Source organism: Hypanus sabinus, chromosome 26 (assembly GCF_030144855.1).
Source record: "Hypanus sabinus isolate sHypSab1 chromosome 26, sHypSab1.hap1, whole genome shotgun sequence".
NCBI classification, from domain to species: Eukaryota; Metazoa; Chordata; class Chondrichthyes; order Myliobatiformes; family Dasyatidae; genus Hypanus; species Hypanus sabinus.
In genome coordinates, this window is record NC_082731.1 from 36246368 (window position 1) to 36262196 (window position 15829).

General features: G+C 41.9%; 1 protein-coding gene across 1 annotated transcript in view; it reads right to left on the reverse strand.

The window, feature by feature from the left end:
* Positions 1-8288: 8288 nt before the first annotated feature.
* The window catches only part of LOC132381439 (heterogeneous nuclear ribonucleoprotein L-like), a 39177-nt gene continuing 31636 nt past the window's right edge, over positions 8289-15829 (reverse strand). The window contains exons 13-14 of the mRNA XM_059950841.1: positions 10187-10282; positions 8289-8668 (exon numbers count right to left, since the gene is read on the reverse strand). Of these exons, the coding sequence (XP_059806824.1) occupies positions 8622-8668; positions 10187-10282 (143 nt within the window). The 3' untranslated portion in view covers positions 8289-8621. The remainder of the gene's footprint in view (positions 8669-10186; positions 10283-15829) is intronic.

A 15829-nucleotide genomic window follows, 5' to 3' on the forward strand; every position in this document is an offset into this window, starting at 1 on the left:
GATGCTCCCCAGCATTGAGGGCATCTTCAAAAGGCAATACGTCAAAATGGCGCCATCTATTTGTAGCATCTGTGTCCCCAATTTACCACCGTTTGCCGAGGGTGAACCGCCTTCGCCCCGCCAACAGTGCAATACTTCAGTGTAGATACAGTGTAATGCCCCCCCCCCCAAGTACACGCTCGCAACACAAATATCAGACAATACACCAAAGGCGAGTAAATTTATAGTTATTTCTTAGTGAGGGGTTAGCACCAAATCAGTAAGTTTATCAGTTTGTGCACATATTTTCATACGTTGGAGCTCACACCTCCAGTTCCATCCACAACGACCTTCCGAGCCTTCGGCCACCGTCCGAACCGCCGACATCCAGTATCCGTGGCCCTGGAACCGCTGTCCACTCTTCACACATCCATCCCCCTCGCTCACCTCCCGAAAAAGCCTGCGAACTCCCACTCAGCTTAAACATACAAGATGCAAGATGGCATAACAATTCTCCATTGGTTAATTCACCCCTTATCTGCAGTTATAACCCAAACATTCCAGACACAGAAACCCATTACAGAGAAGCCATTTTGTTAGGCTGAACAGTTAACACCACGGTTACTGGTATTGAGAGCCCTGCATATTATTAAGGACAACCATCACCCAGGACATGCCCTTTTCTCATTTGTTACAAGAAACACCCCTTGTAATAATGATCAGTGAGGCACAAAGAGTCTGTGTTCACTGAGAAGTAACTTTTATTTGTCTCAACTAAAATGCACCTGGGTTGCACAAAGTAACTTCCTGTGTGCACTCTACTAGAATCCATTAACAGTCAATGAAGAGAAAAGGAGTCTACGCTGGCCAAGCGTTCCTTGTGGTCCTGGTCTACAAGTGACCAGGAGGTCCTCCTTATCCATGATGGTTGATAGAGAGTTATCGACCATGTGTATTTGGAGATCCTGACTCTTGTACTGTTCCTCATCGATTGAACTGGTGGATCTCCATCCCATTGGCTCAAGGTCACCAGACCTACCCGGGTCGCCTACTTACTGGTCATTGCACAGGGCTACAGCCAACATCATTTCCTCTTTCTGCCCACCGCAGCCTTGTGTATTTGTGTCTTTCAACTCTGATTGTTCAAACCAGTTAAATGAGTCAACCCAGACAGTCTTACGAGATTACTAATTGGTTCTTTGGTAGGTGTGGCATTTTACATAGTAATTAGCTACTCATCTGAGAATGGTCTCAGATTTAGCAGATCATTACCTGAAGCTTCCTTGGTCCACATTCAGTTGCCCTAATTAGATTGTCCTGGAGCAAGATTCAGTTCAGAGTCCACAAATTGTGGCAGGCGTGGAGGGGAACAAACGCAACTGATTTGTCTGCTTCACCTGTCCTTGATTGGACTGTAGCTTCTGCAGGCCAACACATTGCTACTATCAGAGAGGAGGTACAGGAGCCTGAAGACACATACTCCATGACTTAGGAACAGCTTCTTCCCCTCTGCCATCAGATTTCTAAACAGACAATGAACCCACGAACACCATCTCTGTATTTTGCTCTCACGTTAGACCATAAAATATAGAATTAGGCCATTTGGCCCATCAAGTCTGCTCTGCCATTTCATCCTGGCTGATCTGTCTTTCCTCTCAGCCCCAATCTCCTGCCTCCCCTCCATATTTTGCATTACTTACTTAACTTTAAAGGCTCTGCACAGAAGAAGGCAATGACAGACCACCTCTGTAGAAACCAAGAACAATCATGGTCTTGGAAAGACTGTGATCGCCCATGTCATATGACACGGCACATAAAGAATGAACAGTTTAATTTTTAACATATATTTCTTATTGTAATGCATGTTTTATGTATTACACCGCACACTGCTGCCGCAAAACAGCGAATTTCATGATCTGTGACAGTGATATTCAATTTTGATTCTGAAATGCACTCGGTGGGCGGAGGGAAGCATAAAACGTACAGGAGTTGCATCACTGTGATCGTACAGATTGCTGAATTCTGTATGTTTATGCGTGAACTTGAGCATTTCATGAATCTGGAATTGACACAATACATGTCAGTCATGAAGGGTGTTGGTCCAAAACATCGACTTATTTATTCCCCTCCACAGATGCTGCCTGACTTGCTGAGCTCCTCCAGCATTTTGTGTTTGTCGACACGGTACCAGGTTTCTTGGAGTCAAGCCGAATGAAGCCTTAATTTATGCTTGCTGTTCTGGTGTAAACACAGGAACTGAGTGACTGTTTGCAATTCAATCATCATAGGAGGCTGATGGATCACCAAATATCAGACCCACGTAAAGTGGGCCACTTTATTAGGTACAGCTGCTCGTTAATTTTGATATCTAATCAGCCAATCACGTGGCGGCAACTCAGTGCATAAAAGCATGCAGACATGGTCAAGAGGTTCAGTTGTCGTTCGGGAAGAAATGTGATCTGAGTGACCTTGACCATGGAATGGCTGTCGGTGCCAGATGGGGTGGTTTGAGGATCTCAGAATCTGCTGACCTGCTGGGATCTTCGTACAGCACTGCCTCCAGAGTTGATGGAGAATGGTGTGGAAAAACTTTCAGTGAGTGGCAGTTCTGATGGTGAAAATGCCTTGTTAATCAGAGAGGTCAGGGGAGAACAGATCTCTGAATGCACAACATGGAAGTGGATGGGGTACCGATGCAGAAGGCTACATCCAGTTCCACTCCTGTGCCTAATAAAGTGGCCACGAAGTGTAACTGGCACTTTTGCATGTGCTGAGATGACAGGTATGTGGAAAATATATTCCTGAAATCAATGAATGTTTTTCATCTACGCTCAGATATATCATTAAAATTTTAAGATGGCTCCGGTGTTCTGTGAGCTGCAGGACCCTCCCAACCATTGAGCACATCTTCATGGAACGCTATCGTAGGAAAGCGCCATTCAACATCAGGCTCAGCTGTTGGAGACTGAAAAGCCTGCCACTGTGCCCGGAGAACGTTACTCAGGTTTTCTGCGCTTCAGATATGGACTTGGAATATAGTTTTTTTATACATAGTTGGCCCTCCTTACCCGTGGGTTCCACACGCGCGTATTCAACTAACCGTGGATCGGGAAAACCCGGAGGTTCTCTCTCCGGCTCTCGTTGTTTGAGCATTGTTCGCCTCACGTCTTGTGTTGTGAGCGAGGGGAAGGAGCTTAAGGCTAGTAAGGGATGGCTGGCTAGCTATGTAAAGCGCGACAGCCTCAAGAAACTTAAAGATCACGGGAGAATCAGGATCGGCTGATGTCGAGGCGGCATCAGTGTTCCCAGGAGAGCTATGGTGGTTGCATCTGTACTGAACATGTACAAGCTTTATTTTCTTGTCATTATTCCCTAAACAATACAGTATAGCAACTATTTACATAGCATTTACATTAGATTACCTAATGTAATACCTAATACAGAGATGATTTAAAGTATATGGGAGGACATGCATAGGTTATATGCAAATACTACGCCATTTTATATGAAGGACTTGAGCATCAGTGTTTTTTGGTATCCGTGGGGGGGAGGGGGTCCCGGAACCAATCCCCCACGGATACGGAGGGCGGACTGTACCTTGTGTTTTTTATCCAATCTTTCTAATTTTTTTATGTGCAGGGAGAGCGGTTAATATAACCATATAACAATTACAGCACGGAAATAGGCCATCTCGGCCCTTCTAGTCCGTGCCGAATGCTTACTCAATGTGTCTGTTCTGTTTTTGTTCGTTTTTTTGTGCAGGAAGGAGGGATGATGATTGTGCTGATTTCTTTCTTGGTTTCGTGGCTATATGGAGAAGAAAAGTTTCAGAGTTGTATATTTTGATAATAAACAAACCTTTGGATCCCCACAACCCAACTTATGTATCTCTTTTCACAGCTGCCATTGGTACAAGAGCCTCAGGACTCACACTATCAGGTTCAAGAACAGTTACTAAACCTCTTGACCATCAGGCTCTTGAACAAAAGGGGCAAGGTGAACTTCTGGTTTAAGCAACGGCTTACTGGTAGTTCAAAAGGCAAGAAATTTGACTGTAAAACATTCTTAAGCAGGTTGAGGTAAACATTAAAGGGGTGAGCAAAGGCAAAGCTGATTGGAGGGAAGAGCTGTGCTGGAGCATTGCAAAGTCAAAGTGTAACGTGTTCGAGATGGATTGCAGATGGAGTGGAGGGAGCGACTCGGAGAGAAGTCATCGAGGTGGAGGAGTTTCAATGACCGTCCAACTAACCTGGGTGCGAGGTCACTTGGGGAACATCTGACATCACTTATGGCGTGGTGGGGGAGCTGGGGGTGCTGTCGGATTACAATATCTGCAGTTTGATTTAAGAGTAACTCATTGCCACAGGTAGGTTAACTTACTTTGATCTGATTTGCAGGTAGCTTATTGCTACAGATCACAGACCAGCACCAAGAGTTCTGTATCAACGATTGAGAAGCAGGAGTTGAAAGCCTACCATGGTAATTGGAGAATTTCAATCTGTGAAAATAAATATGGAATTTAAAAATGAGTTTGTTCAATTATTGACAGCGCGGATTATGCCATTTGAGCAACCCCGCCCAGCAATTCTTGATTTAACACCGGCCTAATTACGGGATAATTGACAAAGTCACTTAGATCACATTTCTTCCCCATGCTGATGTTTGGGCTGAACAACTGAACCTCTTGACCATGTCTGCATGCTTTTATGTATCGAGTTGCTGCCACATGATTGGCTGATTAGATATTTGCATTAATGAGCAGATGTACCTAATAAAGTGGCCACTGAGTGGCAAATCAGAGAGCACCATGTTGAAGTACAAGTGATACACCATGGGTACTGATGGTCTGGCCTATCAGAAAAGGAGTCAGCAACAAAGGAACGTGTTAACCAAAGTTCAAAGTATAACTTATTATCAGGGTACATTCATGTCACCACGTACAACCCGGAGATAAATTTTCTGTGGGCATACTCAGCAAGTCTACAGAACTGTAACTGTATACAGAATCAATGGACAACAAACTGTTTAAATGCAAATATAAATAAATAGCAATAAATAACGAGCATGAAATAACAAGATAAAGAGTCCTTGAAGTGAGACCAGCAGCTGTGGGAACACCAGAATTAGAATGTGTAATTAACCCTTTTGTTCAAGAGCCTTATCATTGAGTAGTAGTAACTTGAAGCAGGTGGTGCGAGTCCTGAGGCTCTTGTACCTTTTATCTCATGGCAGCAGTGAGAAAAGAGCACGGCCTGGATGATGAGGATCTTTGATGATGGATGCTGCTTTCCTACGGCAACATTTCATGTAGATGTGCTCAATGGTTGGGAAGGTTTTACCAGTGACGTACTGGGCCAAATCCACTAGCTTTTGTAGGATTTTCCCCTCAAAGGCATTACCGTTCTCATACCTGGCTGTAATGCAACCCCACATCTATAGAAATTTGCCATGGTTTTTGATGTCATGCCGAATTTCTGCAGACTCCTGAAGTAGTAGAAAACTATCGTGCTTTCTTTGCAGTTGTATTTATATGATGACAGGCCCACTGAGATAGTGGCTCCCAGGAATTTAAAGTTACTGACCCTCTGATGAACATGAGCTCAAGGATCTCTGGTTTCCCTCTCCTAAAGTCCACAATCAGTTCCTTGGTCTTATTGACACTGAGTGAGAGGCTGTTGTTATTACACCACTCAAAAAATTTTCAATCTCCCTCATGTATGCTAATTTATCACCACTTTTGATACAGCCACAACAGTGGTGTCATCAGCAAACTTGTGTATGGTGTTGGAGCTGTACTTAGCCATACAGTCATGGATTTAAAACAAGTAGAACAGGAGGCAAAGCACACACCCCTATGGTGCTCCTGTGCTGATGGAGATGTTTTTGCCAATCTGAACTGACTGGGATCTACAAGTGAGGGTATCCAAGATCCAATTGCACAAAGGGGTGTTGATGCCGGGTTTTAGAGTCTACTGATCAGTTTTGAGGGCACAATGGTTTTAGATGCTGAGTTGTAATTGATGAAGAGCATCCTGATGTATGCATCTTTGCTGTCCAGATGTTCCAGGGTTGTGTGGAGAGCCAATGAGATATCAACTGCTGTAGACAAGTGTTGTTGTGTTAGGAGGATTGGAGCAGATCCAAATCGCTACTCAGGCAGGAGCTGATATGCGTCACACCAGCCTTTCACTTCATTGTGGATGCAATTGCCACAGGGAATTAGTCATTAACACACTCTTCTCAGGCACCAGTATATTTGAAGCCTGGTAGGAGCAGGTGGGTAGGACATATGACCAGAGCGACAGCAGAAGACAATACCTTAAGTTAACTATGCAGTGTTTCCAGTCTATGGTTAATGGTATAAAAAAGTTTTGGAAATCCTTTGTTAACAAAACTTTTGCCCATTCAATAAGTTCAACCCCTTGAACTATCTAACAGATTGCAGCATCTCCAAATACCCTGCTGATTTGGGATATTACAGAGTGAGTACATCTATTTTGACGTGGACTAAGTTTTGGTGGGGCGGGGAAATAGTGAAAGGGGCAAACAATATCTTTGTTTGGGCCAAGATAAATGGGTTAATCAGATACACCCATCTTATTTCAAATCCAGCTTTGGGACAGGATTATTCAAAGCACAATTCATTCCTTGATTAACTAAAACTTTCAAGTCTCCTGGCAGGTCAATACATTTGTTCAGCCCTCACTGTGATTTTGGATTAATTGAAATAGAGACAATTGTGACTGTGGTTTAGTATATTTAACTCTCCCACTCCGATGTCACTTTTGTTTCTGACGCCCCTCTTGAAATGTTTAACAAGCACCATAATGGTATCTCTTTCCCTTCAATACGACTGTTGCAACAGCAATGATTTTTGTTTTCTCAGCAGAGGCAGTGTAACAAAGGCAAGTCCTTTCACCCAAGGAAAAGATGCATTCCTCTACATCCACCAACAGCTGCACATTCATTCAATCCCGTGGCCGTCTACCTGCACAAATCCCCGATTACATCCAGAATAAACTGAGCAACTGAATCTCCACAGCTCACTCGAGTGGAATATTCAAAAGGTACCCTACAATGCCATATCTCCCTCATTAAGCCCTTTATATAAATTTTGTACATCACGATGGAAAATCTTCCTCAGGAACAAATGCTGGCAAGTCTGCACGTCTTTTTGCAGCACATTGATTTGTTGTTGCCCCTTCAGATTTACTTTCAATTTAGCTCAATTTACTATCTTTATTGCCTTCATTTTACAATCAAATTTATTATCACCTACCACATGATTTTTTTGTAGCAGCTGTGCAGTGCAATACATAACCTAAAGTAAAATGCTGTATATGAAAATTTAAATTAGTGCAAACAGAGCAAAAATAGTGAGTTAGTGTTCATTATTTTAAAAACAATACAGCGCAGTACAGGCCCTTCGGCCCACAATATTGTGCCGACCCTTAAACCCTGCCTCCCATATAACCCTCCACCTTAGATTCCTCCATATACCTGTCATGGTCCAGTTCAATGTCTGCAGAATATATTTATTGAGATACATGGTGGAATAGATCCTTCTGACTTTTCAAGTAGCCCCCAATTTAATCCTAGCCTAATCACAGGAGAATTTACAAGTACGAATTAATCAACCAACTGGTTCAACTTTAAAACGTGGGAGGAAACCAGAACACCCGGAGGAAATCCACAGAGTCGAAGTGAGAACATACAAACTCCTTACAGGCAGTAGTGGGAATTGAACCTGTGTCACCCGTGCTGTAAAGCATTGTGCAAACGACCACACTACTGTTTTGATGGCAGAGGGGAAGCTGTTGTTCCTAAAGCATTGAGTGTGTGCCTTCGGACTCCTGTACCACCTTCTTGATGGCAGTAATGAGAAGAGGGCATGTTTTGGGTCCTTAAACCACAACTACCTTTTTTGAGACATTGCGTTTTGAAGATGTACTGGATGGAGCTGGCCGAGTTTACAACTTTCTACAGCTTTTTCTGATCCTGTGCCCCTTCATAACAGATGATAATAGAACCATTTAGAATGCTCTTCACAGTACATCTATAGAAATTTGCAGATGTCTTTGGTGATGTACCAAATCTCCCCAAACTCCTAAAGAAGCTGCTGACACACCTTTCAATTGTCTCATTAGGTTTAGCACTGAATAGATCTTGATAGACGTTGACACCCAGAAACTCTAATATAACCTTGTTGATTCCAATGAGGATCCTTTACACAAACAAAAGTCACTCAACACAATGTTGGCATTTTCAGAAAATACTAAAAGGTTCTCTAAAGAAAAGACTACAAGTAGTCAGGACAACTAAACAAATTGTTTTATTAATACTTTGTAGCTGTAACATAAATAGTGTATGGTATTATGCAGTCAAGGAATTTTCCAATAATTAAACAAGTTTAAACAGTTGCTCGTACATACTAACCGCTAACATGGTCACGTTCCACATTTCACTAACCATTCATTCACGGGAAAACTTTAAAAAAAACTGCCCTTAACTGGAGAACATACAATTCCATTTCATGGGTCACATGTTACAGCATTTAAGTGATTAAAAAAAGTTGAAATGAAACCAGATACATCTAAAGCAATGATCAGCCTCGTGGCGTCTGCTTCCTGATCAGGATCTTGTTAGGCAGTAGAGAAACACAGCTTCAGTGTATACAGATCAGGCCCATCTGTTGAGGTTTTCAAAACATTGGAGTTGGGGTGGGGGGGGGGGGGGGGAAGAGAGAAAAAGAGAGACTTACTCAGTGGATAATCCAGTATCAAACCTGACTAATATACTGACAGGTGCTGCACAGTGCATTAAAAGCGCAGATTGGCTGCTTTTTGGCCACATGTTTATTTTATCAACGGTGTCTTGCTCAGCTGACTCAATTGCAGTCGGAGAACCACAGAACAGAACCAGGCCCTTCAGCCCATCTAGTCAGTACCAAACTATTATTCTGCCCAGTTCCCATCAATCTGCTCCTGGACTACTGCCCTCCAAACCCCTCACATCCATGCAGACATCCCAACTTCTCTTAAATGTTGAAATTGACCCCGCACCCACCATTTCTGTTGGCAGCTCGATCCACACTCTCACCACTCTGAGTGAAGTAGCTCCCCCTCTGGTTCCCCTTAAACATTTCACCTTTCACCCTAAGCCCCATGACCTCTAGCCAACCCTAGTAAAAAAAAGCCTGTTTGTATCTATACCTCTATCAATCCTCCTCTCATTCTCCTACGCTCCAGGTAATATAAAGTCCTAACCTATTCAACCTTTCCCTACAAGGTAGGTCTTTAGCTGAGCACAGGAACCAAGCAACCAACATCTGGAACTCTCCCTCTCCATTCCCAGTGAAGATACCACAGCATCTGAACAAACCGCTTGTTGAGATGAGTAACTGAATATTATCAAGCAATGTCCACCCACCTCTCTGCACAATTGCATGATTGTTCCCCAGTACGGGTTCTTCACTGACCAAAGAATCTCAGTTTAACACCCCCATGAAAATTCCATAAACTTAAAGGAATATTACTAATGGCATGACAAACCTCAAAATATCTCCACTTATGTCACCGAAGGCAAACTAGAACCTGAGGGACCCCACGGGCGTGCCAATGTCCTAGAAGCAAAATCCTACTTGTCTATGGATATCAAAGACAGGCTGGAGGCTTTGGTAATTTTGTTCTCTGGTCAAGATTTACAGACTGATTACAAATTTCAGTTCTTTAGTCTAGTGTTGCTGCTTGTAAGAAACTTCCCTTCCACTTCATCTCTGTACTCCACCCCCCCCACTATCACTCCATTCAGTAACAGACCCCAAATTCCCCAGTAATGACCATATCTTTAGCTTGTCTTGCCAAAAACTGAAAGCCCTCAATTACCATCAACTTTAAGCCCCATCTCCTCAACTTGCACTCTCAGCCACATTTCAGCTCATTTTCCAGAGAAAGACATCTCTGTGCAATACTCTGATACTCAGGTTCTGTCTGGCGTTGTATCAGTAAATAGCCTCATCTTAAGCTAAAGTACCCCTTCCCCTTCAGACATCTTTCCGTACTGGAAGATGTACTTTAAAAAGCAAATAAAAGTACATTTCTAGATTCTATACCAGATGTGTTAATATCAAAATAACTCAAAAGTCAAGAATGCTTCACACAGTTTAGCTCAAAGAATCAATGTCAGAGTTCAGGATGGAAGAATATACCTGGATTTTTTAGCCTGTAGTGATTAAGCATAACCAGTGCTTCAAAAGCATCGGTCTTCGATTCGTACTCCAGGAGCCCGGAAGAACTTTTCTCACCTACAAAAGTGAGAATTTTGGGGTAAGTGAACAGGAGTAAATTCCTTTGATACAAACTCCCAATATCAACATCTAGTGAGGATTGAAGGGAGAGTAGAACTACATGGAAAGGATACTCTTAAAAGGAAAGCTGTTAATAAAATACATTTACACACAAAGCTGAATTATAGTCCCCTACCCGAAACACTGCATTTGGGGTCCAATTGTGTTGAAGTATTGCAAAGAATTAACCTTAATTGATATAGCTTCCAAGATTGAGTTAAACCATGTAGGGAATGCAACCTACAAATCTCAACAAGAATAAACAAAAGTGGAAATTGTGTTAAATGTATGGAATCCATAGTTTCCAACAATGCTAGCCTTTGTGACATTAACTCCCACATGAATCCACCTAACACTTATCCCCAACTTCTTAATCTCATTTTCTAGCACAATGATGAAGGATGCTTCGCCAGCTGTGCTTTTGATTTACAATTCGCCCTCATTCCAACATCCCTTCTTCAGCCCCATAACCTTTGCTAATGTCTACTGCAAACCACAATTCCCATGGGTACAAATGTTTCCTGTATGAATTTGATTCCATTCTTCGAGAGCAGCAAATTAAGATAACACCTTTCATACCACTGCTTCCAAAATACTTCTCTTAGCTAAGCCTTCCCCCCTAATGTGTTTAAGACCTCTTCTCTGTCAGACTGCCTGCATGCAGAGTATTTCCAACCATCTCCAGGGTAGTGCTTGCAAACACACTATCCAACAAGTTCTGACTCTTTGTAAAAACATTTCACTCAACTTCGTTCAATGCCCCTGAAGCATTTTCCAGGTCTTTGCACTGCGCTGCTGCTACAAAAGCAAAGAATTTTACACTGCAGATCCTGGGCATCTCAGTTTGTGCCTGAGTATCTGAAGAGGAAAAATATCAACATTACGAGCTAGGTGAAAATGCTCCAAGCTAACCCTATCTTAATAGGACTCAACTCCTTGCTACCAATCGATACAAAATGAGTTTTTGAACTAACCATTTAGCTTCAGGAACAATTAAATTGAAATTAGAAACATATAGCCTGGCTTGCCCAAGCTGACCATGATAGGAAAAGTGTTAGCTTAATTCCAAACACCTTGAGGGGGAACAAAACTATTTCTCAGATCCAATGGATCCCAATCTTTTTTATGCCATGGACCCCTACCATTAACTGCAGGGTGCATGGGCCACAGGTTGGTAACCCCAGCATCAGATCTCATTTCAGCCACACCCCCACCTCACCTTAAAACAGTGCCCTCTACTTCTAGACTCACTTTTCCTTTAGAAGGAAGACAACTTAGTCATCCATGCCTTTCAGCCTTCTGCATTTCACTGAGAATAAAGCCAGTTTCTATAATCTCATACAATTATAGCATCCTCATTCTCGGCAGCATCCCGGTTAATCCTTTCTGAACTCCTTATTGCCATAACATCCTTCCTGTAATGTCATGATTAGAGCTGGAGGACACAATACAAGTGCAGTCCAATTAATGTTCTGTACAGCTGGAGTTACAATTAATGTTCTGTACAGCTGGAGTTACAATTAATGTTCTGTACAGCTGGAGTTATTTGGCAGAAACAACCCACTATTTATATTCAGCTGGATTAAGTTCAGGAAACTTCAGGATTTCTTTGAATAAGTTATCAACAGCTGTGTACTCCCAAGATTCCACAGATCGTAAATCTAAACACGTACCGGATAGGTTAATTGGTCATTGTAAACTGTCCTGTGACTTAGGTTAGGGTTAACTCGGGGGTTGCAGGGGCTTGATAGGGCAGAAGGATACTGTCTATCAGCACTTTAACGGATGCACAATTTCTACTCAGCTGACACTGGGCAGTAACCTGCACAGACACCAACAAAAAGGCAAAACAAACATATGTATGCAAAACACCTGGTGAAAGTCACAAGCGAACAGCTTGAACAAAAAAATTACTATTAGCATTGTACCAGGAAACTACGGAGTGTTTTCCTTCTGCTGAAGAACACTTATAGATTTGTTACAACAGCCCTACGAGTGCCTCCCATGACCCATCTAGGGGAAAAAATACAATGTAGACTTGAATACACTCACACCCAATCCCATAATCAGATTTAACCTAATAAATGGCTGTCTCACTGTAATAAAGAGCTAGTGATCAGTCCAAATGATGTAATAAGATCAGAACATTTATAGAGCATTACTAAAAACTATTGGTAAAACAGCTCTTCATCCCAAAATAACATCATTATTGAAATTATTTCCAACAAAAGGAGCAACTTTATATTGATCACAAGCACAAGACAATTTGCAGATGTTGGAAATACAAAGCAACACACACAAAGTACTTGAGGAACGTAGGTCAAACAGCATCCATAGAAAACAGTTGACCTGAAAAGTAAACTAGAAGGGTCTCTGCCTGAAATGTAGACCGTTCACTCTTTTCCATCGATGCTGCCTGACTGGCTGAGTTCCTCCAGCATTTTGTGTTGCAACTTTATCTTGATCCCAGTCCTGACAGAGGCCTTTGGCACGAAATGTTGACTCTTCATAGATGCTGCCTGACCTGTTCCTCCAGAATTTGTGTGTTACACTAGTTACAGAAGCTTTACTAGCCAAGATCTAAACTTTGTAGTCTCTTCCAGGTATCATTGTCATTAACCAGCATCTTTTAACTACACTTCCATTAATCTGAAGGCATTTCAACTGATGATACATGCATACTCTGCTCTATCAGACTTGTCAATGCATATGACATGAAATTGGTTTCTGGGTAACAGTGCAAAGATAAAACCCTACAAATCATATAAATAGCCAAGGAACAACGAGGTAGCGTTCATGGACCATTCAGCTATCTGATGGTGGAAGGGAAGAAGCTGTTCTTGAGTGTGTGTTTTCAGGCTTATGTACCCCCACCCCAATCATGGTAACAAGAGAGCATATTCAGGACGCTGAGGGACTGGGCTTGTATACGCTGGAATTTAGAAGGATGAGAGGGGATCTGATTGAGGCATATAAGATTATTAAGGGATTGGACACACTGGAGGCAGGAAGCATGTTCCCGCTGATGGGTGAGTCCAGAACTAGAGGCCACAGTTTAAGAATAAGAGATTTAGAACAGAGATGCAGAAAAACTTTTTCACCCAGAGTGGTGGATATGTGGAATGCTCTGCCCCAGAAGGCAATGGAGGCCAAGTCTCTGGATGTATTCAAGAGAGAATTAGATAGAGCCCTTATAGATAGCGGGGTCAAGGGATATGGGGAGAAGGCAGGAACGGGGTACTGATTGCGTATGATCAGCCATGATCACACTGAATGGCGGTGCTGGCTAGAAGGGCCAAATGGCCTACTCCTGCACCTATTCTCTGTAAGGATCAACGATGTCTTCTTGAGGCACTGCCTTTTGATGTTATCCATTGTACTCATTTATTTAATTTGATTTGTTATTGTTCAGATATTTAACCAGAAGTCTTTGCTGCCCATCAGTTTGGTTCAGGTTCACCTTAAAACTGTTGTTGTTCCTCTTCGCACACTGTGTGGCAACCTTGCTATTTCTTTAGCCTTTGTCTTTTTTTAAAAAAAGTGAGGTTTTGCTAGCTCTACGCTCAACCCAACACAGATGCAAAGTGTACAAGGAGCCAGCCGGATTTGAACCTGGGTCCACTTCCCTCGAAGTCCAGTACAGATGTCACCTCACCGCTGGCCGGCTGCTCCTTAAAACTATCCAGCCCCAGCTCAGGAAAACAGGAATCAATATTTCTACCCCTGTTGACCACAAAAGTCAGATTATTGCAGCACAGTCTACAGTCTACAATGGTTCTAACATAACCATACTTGATTTTGTGTGAAATTCCACTGAGATAATAATGGACTTCATATCTAATAAAAGGCTATGAAATGTTGTATTTATTTTCAGAAACACTGTCGCGGATAATGAAATGACAGAGTGCAGACTCCCTGTAGCTTTTCATATCAACATTCCTTTTCAATGGAGCTTGGCAGTTTCACGGCCAAGTGAAGGCACAGGGGCCAAGAAAATTAGTATTTAATTCTCAGTTGGGCTCGTAAGTTGGGGAGAAAAATTGGAGAAAGATCAATCCTTGGAATCAAAGCTAGGCTAAAACACTAGATGGCTTTACTGCAAGTACCATAGATATTATAAACCTACCAAGGGACACACTGCATTAGTGTGCATGGGCTGAAGTGCAGATGGAATTCAGAACCCACTCTGAAGGTATGGGATTTTATCCCCATTTCTGTACTTGCATTGCACATTATCACACCTGTAACAGTGAACTAATGCTAAACAAACAACTTTTATCAGGAGGGGGCAGGAGTCAAAGTTATCAGTATCTTTTCTAGAAAGCTTAGAAAGATGAGAAAGGCCAGAATCAGATCAAATTTAATAGCAATATATGGTCACCAGTCTGGGAAAATCAAGGTGAAATTCACTTCTGAGAAAAAGCAGTGCTGGAAAAGCACTATTTGTGGGACCCACTCATTCTTCAACCTTTGTATTCCTGAGCTTAGCAAACCACATAAGCAGCCATTAAAAAAACTCAATAACGTGACTGGTAAAATAAAAGAACCAAAGCTACAGTTTTATATTACATTTACTCTATCTCATGACAGCATATTGCCTGATCCCAATATGTCCCAGAGTAACCAGCATTCACACTAAGGTGTGTCAAGCTTTCTTTTTACCTCTTATGAATTTAACCCTTTGCTCACCTCAAGGTTGGGTATGGATGCACTACCTGTTGCTACAAGTAACAGATGAGAAAATGCACTTGCAGACCTTGTAATAAATTGACAGATGTAAAATGCCTATTATACTTTAAAAGCTTTAAATACAAAGACTTGTATTTAAAATACTTTTACATAACTCAACTAAGATGGGAGGTATAATCAGCAGGATTTCTGGAGTTCATGTAACGATGTGTTTCTAGTTTCTCTTTCTTAATTTTGTTATTTTGTGCAATTTTGATTGGGGCGGATTGGTTCTGCAGCCTGCAGTTAACGAGTGACAGCATTACGTTGAATCCTAAACTGTTTCAATGACTTTGTGGGCTGGTGTTTTATATTCTGTCTTTTTTGCTCGTCTTTTTTTAAACCATTTGTGCAATTTGCTCTTTTTGTTGCATGTTGGATGTTTTTCTTTGAATGCGTTCCATGGTGTGTCTGTTTCATGCCTGTGTGTGGGAATACAATTCTCAGGGTTGTACATTGTATACATACTTTGATAATAAAAGTACTTTGAAATTTGAGATTAATACAGGTGTCCTCCATTTTTCAAATGTTCGCTTTATGACAACTCGCTGTTACAAAAGTCCTACATTAGTACTTGTTTTCGCTAACCAAAGAGGATTTTCGCTTTTACGAAAAAAAGACGCCCGCTTTATAAGCGTTTACCCTGAGAAAGACTACAATGACCGCGAAACATTGTGCGTGTAGTTGTTTGCGTAGGCATGTACAGGATTTTTTTTTCTCCAAATCAACTTTGGCTCGCTGTTTTCCTGATTTTGATAAGTGAAACTACACCGTACA